At 38.4% G+C, this 12,312-nt stretch overlaps 1 protein-coding gene across 1 annotated transcript; it reads right to left on the bottom strand.

The window, feature by feature from the left end:
- Positions 1–2,203: 2,203 nt before the first annotated feature.
- GPHB5 (glycoprotein hormone subunit beta 5) lies at positions 2,204–9,343 on the bottom strand. Its single transcript, XM_039319445.1, has 3 exons — positions 9,312–9,343; positions 5,972–6,178; positions 2,204–2,392 (listed from the first exon to the last, which is right to left on the bottom strand). The coding sequence occupies exons 2-3, from the start codon at positions 6,173–6,175 to the stop codon at positions 2,204–2,206; spliced, it is 393 nt and encodes a 130-aa protein (XP_039175379.1). The 5' UTR covers positions 6,176–6,178; positions 9,312–9,343.
- Positions 9,344–12,312: the final 2,969 nt, after the last annotated feature.

The following is a 12,312-nucleotide window of genomic DNA, read 5'->3' as shown; positions in this document are numbered from 1 at the left end:
CCTGGGTTGAGAGCTCATGTTTTACCAAGCCAAAACTGTCCCAATTTCTATAGACTTTAGTCACATCCATCCTACTACCTTCTCTTCCACCAACAGGAGTTCTGAGAGAGATTCATTATTACTAGCATTGTTATTGTTGTTACACCAGCAGTGTGCAAGGCACTTTAGAAACTAGCAGTTTAGGCATGCACTATGGACTGCAGTACAGATCATCCTTGATTTACAACCATTCATTTAGCAATCTTTCAAACTTACAAAGGCACTGAAAATGTGACTTTCAATTTACAACCATTGCAGCATCCCCACAGTCATGTGATCATAGTTTGGATGCTTGGCAACCAGCATGCATTTACAATGGTTACAGCATCCCAGGATCATGTGATCACTATTTGTAACTCTTCCCAGCCAGCTTCTGGCAAGCAAAATCAATGAAGTCAAATTTGCTTAATGACTACCTAATAACTTCAGTGTTTGCTTAACAACTATGAAAAAAAGATCATAGAATTGGGCATGACTCACTTAACAACCACCTTGCTTAGGATCTGAAATTCTGGACACAATTGTGATCATAAGTCAAGGACTGCCTTCATTGCATGGTTACTTTGCAGCTAGTCTATGTGCGGAAAGATATCTGAAGATATCAAAAAGGCTCAGCAGATGCAAACTGGTACATGAGTGCAGAAACACAGTAGGGTCATGATAAAAGACCTCCACTAGTTGACAACTACTATCCGTTGCAATTTAATAATTTGATTTTAATCTTTAAATCTATGAACAACTTAGAAACTAAGGGCTGTATGTCTCAGTGTAAACCTGTCTGGGATCAAAGATCAGCAGAAGAAGGCTGCTTAAGGACATCTATATTAACAGAGGTCTGATTGCTGAGAATGCAGGAGAGGTTACCTTCAACATTATTCTCAAGCTGTAGAATTCATTGCCTCCATTACTTCACCCCCATTGCTTCATCCCCATTGCTTCACCCCCAAATCGCCCACTTTCTGCAAACTTAAAAAAAAATGATGATATTAACATAGATTCATATTTTGTTCTTTTTTATCTTTATCTGTATTGAGGTCCTATGGTTTAAGAGGCAAGGAAGAATTACCATGTTGCACGATTGTATGTGCCCAAGGGTTTAACACACTTACAGATTATTATTTTTTAACTCCGTTCTGCATTTCTTTTTAACCTGTTTTAAATCGTATATTATCTTAATTGTTCTTATTGCATTATATTCTCTCTTCCATTACTGAATAAATTCTTCGCAATTAAACCCCTTGAGTTTTTATTTAGTTTTCAGAAGTAAGGTTTTTAGTTGATAAATTATATATATCCAATTACCTTCCCCTTTAATGAATACGTTTCAGAGTCACAATTTTATTAATCCAAGCCTAAATGAACAAAAAGAGCTGCAGTATTTTGATGAGCCTGAATTCTTCCCCCCTCACCCACTTGTTAATTAAGGATAATGACTAATGGTTCAGCATTGTAGAGGATTCAATGTCCTGTGCAGGTGCTTTCAGTGAAAAAACTTTTTTGGGTAGGAAAAAAAGATATTTCATCCTTTGTATTTGATCTATAGTCAGTACATATATATGTGTGTGTGTGTGTGTGTGTGTGTGTGTGTGTGTGTGTGTGTGTGTTTAGCTTATAATTCATATATTGCACAAATCCCCAAAATGAATTACTTCAGCTGTCAAATTAAGAATGTTGGACAAATTTAGCTGTTGATAGGATAAATATATACTGCCCATGCATCAAATGTAGTATGTGAACATCCCTTTGGTATATATTTAAAGCTTTCTAACTGATCCTCTGAAAATGTTAAAGTGCAAATGCAAACTTGGGTCATATTTATACTGCTTTTAGAACATACTGGGGATAATATCAGGAAGCTAATAGAAAATACAGTTTGGGATTTATGCAAGTTCTGATGAAATGATCCCAGATAAATTCTAATCTGTATAAAATTGACAACAATTGAAAAGATGTTGACTGTACAAGTATACTGAAAAGACTATGAAAATTGCAGGTTACTCAGATCTATTCAAAGTTGGCAAACAGAAAAAAAGCTTCAGAACTAGGTAGCTACATCTTCCTGATGTGCATCACTATGATCTACTACACTATTATCATTGCCGTATTGTAGTCTTCACCCGGAGAGGATTTGACCCCAGAAAGTGTTCTTGATAATTTGAAGTATTCAGATGGTCTCACATTCTGTGGTTGTGGTAAGGCACACACTGCAGTCACAGCGGATGGCTTTCGGATATGTGAAGAGAGGATCAACACTGGCAGCACAGTTTGGCAGGTTCACTGTCATCAGTTTGGTCTCATTGTATGTACAGACTCGATGGTGGGCTTCAATATAAGGGGGATCCAGGACTGGTTTCTATTTATAAAGAAGGAAAACAAAAAAAATAGCATTCTGCTGGATTATTTAATCTAAATTAGTAAATCTCCAATGTGTCAGGCAGGAATATTATTACTTGTTACTCAATCATTTAACTGGAGATGACAAAGGCTGAACTTAGGAGCTTCTCCTTGAAAAGCAGGTGTTCATCCATGGTGCTCAGTGTCATACATGATAAGATGCTGGGCTGCCTTAAATAGTTTTTTTAAAACTTTTAAATAACTTAATCTATTGGCTGAAATGTTATGATTTCAAATACCAGGCTTTGAGTTTGTAACACATCTGGCTAACTATATTTAGCCTTTGCTGGAAGCAATTTTTTTTTGTTTGCTTCTTGATTGTTGATCTAGTATTAATCTATACCTGTTGAATGATTACTTGATCCAGCTTTTAAAGGCTGAAAAGCTAAATGTTATGTTTTAATATAATCCAAAATAATCCAACAATCTAGTAAACAATACCCCAAACCACTATCTCAGACAAACAAGCTAACAGCAAATAACAGCCTAATCAAGGAACCTCAAAGACTGGCCCCACCAACATTGACAGGGAAAACCACTAGTACATAAAATGGGAGCAAACCCTACACCCTAGTAACTCTGGGGATGCTGTTTAGTTTGTTAACATCTGCAAGAAAACAATCAAACTCTGAGAGTACCGAGGACTCCCAGTTCAACTCTGAACTACTAATATTCTCTTCTAAAGTTATCAGTATTTTAACCTAAACCAGGAGTAGCTTTTAACATAACATTTGGCTTTTCAGCTTTTAACAGTTGGATCAAATAATTATTCAACAGGATAATTTTCCAGCCTGGAGTTGTAGCAAGATGATCTATATGCTGAATTTGCATGCCTCAAACTGAACTGTCCCCCACCTGTCAGTTATTCTCTGTGGGGTGGGGGTGGGGGTTGGATTACAGTACAATTCCCATCATTGAGATCTAACAAAATCCCTTTTCAAGAAAGTCTCTGTAAATGTTTAGATACCAAGGTTGATTCAATCGCACATATTCTATGCCAGGGGTCCCCAATCTGTGGGTCACGGCCCACTTCTGGGCCATGGCCTATTCGTAACCAGGCCACATGAGTGATGGGCCAGTGCACGCACACAACCCAACTCACACAAGTGGCGGGCACCAGGGCTCGCAACCACACTTGTGCAAGCAGCAGGCGCATGTGCCCCACTACTCACATAAATGAAGCTGGTTTTGTGCATGCATGTGTGGCTGCCCCTCACAGAAAACCATCCCCTTTTTTCCCCACATTCTTCCCCCTCCCTGTTCTGGGCCTCCATATTTGGTGGCTGCTGCTAATGTCTTCTGCAATCAGTAAATGCTCAGACAAATTCAATACATAAATATGGAGCGTGATGACTCAGCAATTAAAGACACTGAGCTTGTCAGGTGGAGAGCTGACAGCCTGGGTTTGGGATCTATACTCTGCACAACAGGGTGAACTTCTGTTACTTGCCCCACCTAGCAGTCCGAAAGCATGCAAATGCAAGAAGATTAATAGGTACCACTTCGGTGGGAAGGTAACAGCATTCTGTGGCATATAGCCATGCTGGCCACATGAGCACACTAGTTCCCTTGGTTCCCTTAGAAACTAAGATGAGCAACGTGCCCTAGAATCGGATATGACCGTACAGGGAAACTTTTACCCTTTTTTTTTTGCTAATGTCTCCTGGATGTTCAGACTGATTCAATCCATAATTGTGTTTTTCCTATTAAGTGGCCAGTCTTGCTTTTAATAAAATCACTGTACTGTCAAAAACAAAGTTTGGGCTTACCTGCCTTTGAAAAAGAAGGCTAAATTTAGTCATTAATTTTTCTCCACTCATGCGTGTGTGTGGACTTCCTTGCCTCTCCTTCATAACTCCCTAACAGTATAATTACAATACTTCTGAGGCAACTTAAAATTAGAAATAGACATATTATTAGGATATGGAATAAAATATATCATTTGTAAATCAGGGGCTCTATTTTAATCTCCAGGGAATTTTCTGTCAATGGCACAATAAAGGACAGTTTCCCGTTAAATTCTTAAGTCAAGAAGCTTTCTGAATTATGTAATTAAAGCATTACATAAACTCTGCAGAAATGCTTTGCCATACAACACTAAAGCTTAAAAAATGAGGTGGGGGTGGGGAAGGAGCCTGCCATATGAAATTCTCAAGCAATTGATTCTCATTTAGGATACCACAACCTCACTTCAGCACTCTAAATATATGTAAGGTCATTGAATTGTGCACCAAAAAAGCCACAAAGAGCACCTGCAGCAGTACTATAAGTCTTGCTTATATGGTGGATCAAGCTCATTTTCTTTCAGCCATAGCTTTGCAGCACCAGTTGAATCATAGAATTTCAATGAGACATGCTGGCTACAGCTATCCATCAGCCCCTGAACACTCAGCAAAAATATTTGGTGTTGATTTGACTTTTCCCTTTTAATTTACAATAGTTGTAATCTTATATGCATTTACCTTGTAAATGGACTTAGTACTAGCAGATACTTACTGTAGGATTGCCAATATCTCATAACTGCAGTAGAAGGCCTATTTGGGAATTATCAAAACAGACTACTGCGGCATGTGAGCTGAGAATCAACCACTCCCATTCCTCATTACTGTATCATATGTATGACACAGACAGTCCTTGAGTCTTCCTCAGAAGGAAAGGGCCATTTTTGTGTAGGGCTGAATAACTATAGACTTCCAAGCAATTTGTAAGTGTGATCAGGATTTTGAATCAGGTTTGTGCTTTATTTCTGCCTTCTGACATTTACTTGTTTATATATTTACAATTTATATGTCTCTCTAATCCACCTAAAGTTCTAAGCAGCACCCATGTATTTATAGAACATTGGGGTGAAGATATCTGTCTCATCTCTTGATTGTAATCCTGTATTTATACTAATATGGACATGATACAATTCGATGGAAGTGCAGAAAGAACCAAAGAGAAAGTGTAATGCTGAATACATAGTCTTTAAAAACCACAAAGGGAAAGTTGCAAGCAGATTTTCAGTATCCTAGCTTTCTCACATAATTAGCAGATAGAACAAATTATGCAAAATAGAAAAATAAGTTTTCCTTAATTTGCATAATGTAGTCATCATCTAGGGTGAAGGGTATTATACATTTACTTATCCTACTATGATATATAAAAGGTATTTGATTATGGGTATGTTAGAAATATACAATAGATTCAATGAAATGAATGAACTCTTTGGACATTTCCCAATATCAGGTCAGGAAAATATTTATTTAAATGTCAAAAAAGATCAAGGAACAGGTAAATACCTGTACCTGAAATGCTGGAGATCTGCTACACATCAGTAGAGGCAGCACAGAATGGATCACCATGCATTTCAAACAGATATCTCCTGGAACTTGCTCCTTGCTCCTTTTACCATAGATATGCTGGACTGGGATCTCCTGCACCGAAAACATCTCCTCTGCCATTAAACTGTACCCTCCCTTCCCTTTAAAGCATGGCCATTAGTAACCTGGACAAGAGAGCAAAATCCATACAATGAGCCATGGGCCACTGGTCTTACCTCCCATGTCTCACAGCGGCCCCAGCAGGCATCGGTGGTGATGCGCAGCCCCTTGCATCCAGGCTTCTTGGCCAGGAAAGTGAACTCTCGCACAGCACAGCCAATGAATGTCTGCAGGTTTGTGTGGGAAGGCTTGAATGCAGTGATGCAGCTGGCCAAGATCAAGAGAGAGAAAATGGTTTGGATCATCCTTTGGCATTTCATGCTCTAAGAGAAGCAGCAAAAGAAAAAAGACCGTATGAAGAACTGGACTCGGATTTGTTCATAGGCATTAAGTCATAGTTTTTGAGTAAACATTGCAGCTACATCCTATTGCTGACGTCGTAGGGAATTTGTTGGTCAGCTGCATGCAATTGCATGGATTTAGCAGTTGTTTGCAGACCGCTGAGAAAGGGAGGAAGGAGGAGTTTGATGAGCATCTAAAGCAGGGGTGTCAAGCTGCCGGCCCACGGGCCAGTTTCATCATACGGAAGCTGCGCCCACCCCATTGCCAGCAAAGGAAAAAAAGTTGTGATATGTCGCAACACGTCACGTGACATGGCGAGTTTGACACCCCTGGTCTAAAGATTTTTATTTCTTAGATTCTTATTTTTCTGGACACGTATCTTTTTGTTCTTTTTATTGTCCTGGCTTTTTTAAGACATAAAACTCCCAGAATTTTTTGGGTCAAGCATTATTAAATCTATATCACTTAATTAGTCACCTTTTATTGCTTTCATTTACCCTTAGTGATAACAAACATAGAACCATCTCAAACTTCCTTAGGGATTATTTAAAGGGTATACAGTACTCAAAATAAACTATGAATCAACTACATGGACCGATCTCATTGATTAGTCAATATAATTGATTTATTAATTATTTTTATTACAAGTACTGCAGCAAGTACTGCACAGCAAGAGCCATGGGGGTGCAGTGATTACAATGCAATGTTGCAGGCTGACTCTGCCCACTGCCAGGAGTTCAATCCTGACTGGCTGAAGGTTGACTCATCCTTCCATCCTTCTGAGGTCAGTAAAATGAGGACCCAGATTGTTGGGAGCAATATGCTGACTTTGTAAACCTCTTAAGAGAGTACTGTAAAGCACTATGAAGTGGCATATAAGTCTAAGTGCTAGTGCTATTGCTAAGATGGATGGAGTTAGTGACAGCAATGTGAAGGCACCCTTGGGAGTCGTGAAAGAACAGGTTAGGAATAGATTATCATGGAGATCTCTGTAGTCAAATTCTATGGATTTTTTTTCTATGGAGTCAAAAGGACTTGATGACACACAATCAATCTTCCTGATTCACCTGTGATTGTAGCAGTCTGGCATCAACCTGTTAATCAACTGAGATGAAACCATCAGTGGGGTTAATTTAGAAAGGTAGAAAAAGCAGCAGCCATGGTAAACATAATAGAAAATTATCACAGGACTAGAATGAAACCTGAATGAGACAGTGTAAAATAGGATTTCAGAAAATAATATTTGCATTATCCACAGGTTTTCTGTTTTCTTGAAATTCTTTCATCTTGAAAATTGGAACAATAAAGTAGTCAATTAATCCTTATTTTTATATCCATTCAGTTTTTACTTATTTCAAAGAGTTTCCAGTGTGACACAATTCAAAACCTATGTTCAACTCTCTTTACCCTTGCTATGAGACTTATACTGTATACCAAAGAGAGAAGCAACCTAGAACTAAGGAGAAATTTTCTGACAGTTGAAACAATTAATCAGCGGAACAACCTGCCTCCAGAAGCTGTGAATGCTCCAACACTGGAAGATTATAAGAAGAGACTGGACAACCATTTGTCTGAAATGGTATAGGGTTTTCTGCCTGAGCAGGGAGTTGGACTAGATGACCTCCAAGGTCCCTTCCAACTTTTTATTATTATTATTATTCCAGATCCTTAACATCTGTAAGCTTCGGTGATGGTGGTGGTGGTGGTGGTGGTGGTGGTGATGGTGTTCTTTAGCATTTTAGCTATTTGGTTGCAGGATCCATTTGTTTTTGCACAGCATTTCCCTAATTCTGAACAGTGAATCAATGGGGAGTCTTGTCACAGAGCCTGACTCTCATTTGTGTTGACTGGTCCAAAGTCACCAGCTAGCTTCTGTGCCTGAGGGAGAGAGATAGCGCATGGATCTCCCTACTCCTAATCCATCACCTCAATCACTATGTCACAAAGCTCTCTGTGAATAGTGTACATATCTTATATCTAGAAACTGAGTCACTGGTTCACAAATATAATTTTTGAATAAAGCAATATATTATTAATATCTTGGGTCTTTAATTGACTTGCTCTTTGTCTTCTCTTTAAAAAGCTGAAGGAGTGACTTGCATCCAGCAAAAGGTAGCAAAATCTCTTACCTAGCTTGATGGTCAGCACTGTTTCCTCCCTCTGTTGTACTTATGCTTGAAGATATTTGTTTGCAAAAGTCAGGAGACCTGAAACTGTAACTTCTTGCAGGGTTTTTCTCTCTGCACCTCTCCTTACCAGCTGCCACCTAGCCTGCTTAATTGCTCACATTTATAGCCAAGAGCCATGTCAGTCAAATCACAATGGAGGCAGATCCTTACATGAACAAGCAGCATCAAAGGCACTGGGCTAGAAAATGAGGTGCTCATTTTCAATGCTTATTAAGTTCAGGAGTATTGTTTGTTCTCTAGCATCAACTGATTGAAACAAAAGGAGCACCTTGGTGGGGCTGCAGAATTCTACTAAGGAAAGAATGAGCAGCCCACTGGATTCCCTCCCCCTTCTTGGCATTTTCAAAGTCTTGCAATTCTGAACTGTGGGAAGTCAGTCTCTCAGTTATCCATTATGTGTGGGGGGGAAGCCAAGTCCGTTAGACAAAAAAAAAAAAAAAATACACAAAGAAAATCCTAGGTTAACTTGAATGCTTTTGATATTTTTTTTACTTTGCATATATGGTTTTTAGATTGCTTTGTTGTTTTGACTTTTGTGCAGTGTTTGTTCAAAGGCATTACCTCTACGTATTTTTGTATATGTGTGCAGCTCTAGAAATGATCACCAATGCATTTATTTGTTCATGCATTATTTAAAAGTTTTGTTTTTTTAACACAGCCCAATCCAAAGATTCTGGGTAGTATAACAACCGAATAAACATGTAAAAACAGCATATAAGATTAATCAACCCACCCAATAGGGATGCTGAGAAACAATCAGAGTTAAAACTTTAAACTCGTGGAATAGAGTTGGTTTAATCAATGTATGGAATGGCATGAGAAAGGAATCAATGTCCCTTAGGGAATGTGTGAAATTCCAGGAGTGTATATGTTTTGATCACTCTTTTTATGTAAAATATGCCAGAAATCTCATTTGAAAGATTACCTATCCATCATCTCACTTGCTGTACTGTCAATGGAGAAGGGAGAAGCACCATCTGAAATATAAGAGAAAGAGGAAGGTAATAGGATGTATTTCTAGAATCCTGATTCAACTATGTCTCCCAATGCTAAGGTGGGAATGAGCAACCAGGAGCCCCAGAGCTGCAAGCTCAACTTCCCTTTTTACAACCCCAAGAATTCCTTCCACCCACAATTATCAAGACTCCTACCTTTTTATGATGAAAATTCATAAAATCAATGTCCTAAAATGGGTTTAAAATACTTTTAATAAGAAAAACATCAGAATTCCCATTGCCCAAAAAACCAGAAGACAAAGAAATCCTTTCCCATGCCATCGTGCCCATGTGCTTTACACAGCAAATCCTGCTTTACAGAATTTCAGCCCCAATCCTGACCAAGAATGTTAAGCACAATTTCCAGCTAGCAAAGGGTGGTCTGTCCCTGCACTAAGGAAATAGCAATAAAAAAAAATGCTTACTATACAGAACTATGGGTCTCCCCAAAATCAAGACTCAAATAAGGCAAGCTCTCTACTGTTCTCTCCCATAGTTGCATATCCCAAACTTCCCATAATATTGGGCAGAATAAGTAATACTGCCAAACGGTTTATCTGGCTTATCATGAAAAGAAATGATTTAATGTATTACACACACACATACTTGCTTGATCCTCCTCCCCCTTTTTAATTCTGTTGTATATAAACGTTGCCCTGGAAACTGCTATGCTAAATGGAAATAGTGATACTTGTGAGAATTAATGTGTCTCATTCAAGAAAAATTTGTTCCCAATTTTCTTATCCTCCTAAGCTTCTGATAATGACCTCCCAAGATAGGAAAGCTACAATTTTCCTAATCATCTTACTCCTTTGCACACATAACATCAGATTAGCCTATTACTGAGATGCATATCCCATTTTTTTATTTGAAAAAAAATCAATACAGCTTACAATTAAAACTGAAAGACAGTAAACAAGCTAAAATCTAAAGGTCGGGATACTTTCTACCACATCCATTAATTTGTGGAACATTACTGTCAACAATTTTCTTCCCAAAAAACAAATAAGAAAATATAAGTTGGTGAAGAATTGAATCAGAGACGTAGCTGCCTTTGGGAACTCAGGATCATCCAATTAAAATAAAAGCAAAGAATCAAAATTAACTATATAATTCATTATTTAGAATATATTGCCATGATATGACATAAGATTAGTAGCTTACATGGTTTTAAAGGGGAAAATATACACATTAATGGAGGAGGAGCTATTGATGGTTATTAGCTATGATGGTTCCATAGACCCTCCAACTTCCAAGACAGAATGCCACTGAATCACAGCCTATCAAACAATGACAGAGGAAAGTGCCATGTTTGAGAGTTTTGTGGCAGCACAGTTGGAAAGTGGACATACACAGAACTCTTTTTTATCTACCGCTTGTTTATGTATTAATGGGTACCTTAATGGAGATCACCTCAGATGGGGACTGAAGCCAAGAAATTAAAAGACGCTTGCTCCTGGGGAGGAAAGCTATGGCAAATCTAGACAGCATACTAAAAAGCAGAGACATCACCCTGCCAAGAAAAGTGCGTATAGTCCAGGCCATGGTTTTCCCAGTTGCAATGTATGGCCGTGAAAGTTGGACCATAAGAAAGGCTGAGCGCCAAAGAATTGAGGCCTTTGAACTATGGTGCTGGAGAAGACTCTTGCGAGTCCCTTGGACTGCAAGGCGTTCAAACCGGTCAGTCCTAGAAGAGATCAACCCTGACTGCTCTTTAGAAGGCCAGATCCTGAAGTTGAAACTCAAATACTTTGGCCACCTAATGAGAAGGAAGGACTCACTGGAGAAAGGCCTAATGCTGGGAAAGATTGAGGGCAATAGAAGAAGGGGACGACAGAGAATGAGATGGCTGGATGGAGTCACTGAAGCAGTAGGTGTGAACTTAAATGGACTCCAGAAAATGGTAGAGGACAGGAAGACCTGGAGGAACATTGTCCATGGGGTCGCGATGGGTCAGACATGACTTTGCAATTAACAACAACAACAACAAAATGGACTTACAATGATAGTACTATAAACAAGAGATAAATCCAACAGATAAACTTAAAACAAGCCATAACCTACATTGTCTGTTTACCATTAACTGGACTGAAGGTAATTCTGTTAATTATGTGATATAAAATAACAAAATGGGAAAAGGAGCCCAGCCCCTAAACTGGTCAAATGCATTTCTAAAAATCCACATTCTGACTGCTTTAACATAGATGTGTTACATGTGTATTGTTCCAGGTTGGCTTCAGAAGTTGTGGGTGCTCCATCACTGGAGGCTTTTAAGAAGAGACTGAAGCATTTGTCTAAAATCGTAGTGGGTTTCCTGTTTGACCAGGGGATTGGACTAGATGACCTCCAAAGTCCCTTCCAACTCTGATGTTCTACATTCTATGTTCCTTTTAATCATAGCTAAAACAGTTTAGTCACACAGTGACTATTTTAAAAAATATCTTACAGGAGTTGGACTACTCCTGTAGTCTTACTACTCCCTTTCCAAACAAGAGGATAAACAAATTCATTTCTGCTGTGCAATTAAATCAAAAGGTACCACATGACAACTTTTTATGTCAGTAAAAATAAGTCAAAAATATTGCTTTGGATAATACCATTACATTTTCTATAAATACACACAAGACTTCTTCAATTCAGAACTGATTAATTGAAAGAGGAAAACAATTTCAATTACACAATGGGTTCATTGTGTATTTTCATTTCCCATTTTGTCTTTTTGTTGGTGAACTTTTTATGTTTGAATTAATTGCAGATCAAGGTCTGATAAGAACAATTTTGGCACATTTCAAGAGTTTTCAGAAAGACAGTAATTTACGCGAGGGGGGGGCAGTAACTGACTACAGGAAGCAGTTCATGCTTTAAAGATTTTTGCAAGATAATTTCATTTGGTTTAAGTTTACGGTAAATTAAATTACAGTACATCAGGTT

Source organism: Crotalus tigris, unplaced genomic scaffold (assembly GCF_016545835.1).
Source record: "Crotalus tigris isolate CLP2741 ecotype Arizona unplaced genomic scaffold, ASM1654583v1 scf7180000023598.3388751, whole genome shotgun sequence".
NCBI classification, from domain to species: Eukaryota; Metazoa; Chordata; class Lepidosauria; order Squamata; family Viperidae; genus Crotalus; species Crotalus tigris.
The sequence above is the reverse complement of the archived record's forward strand: the minus strand, read 5'-3'. Positions and strand labels throughout refer to the sequence as shown.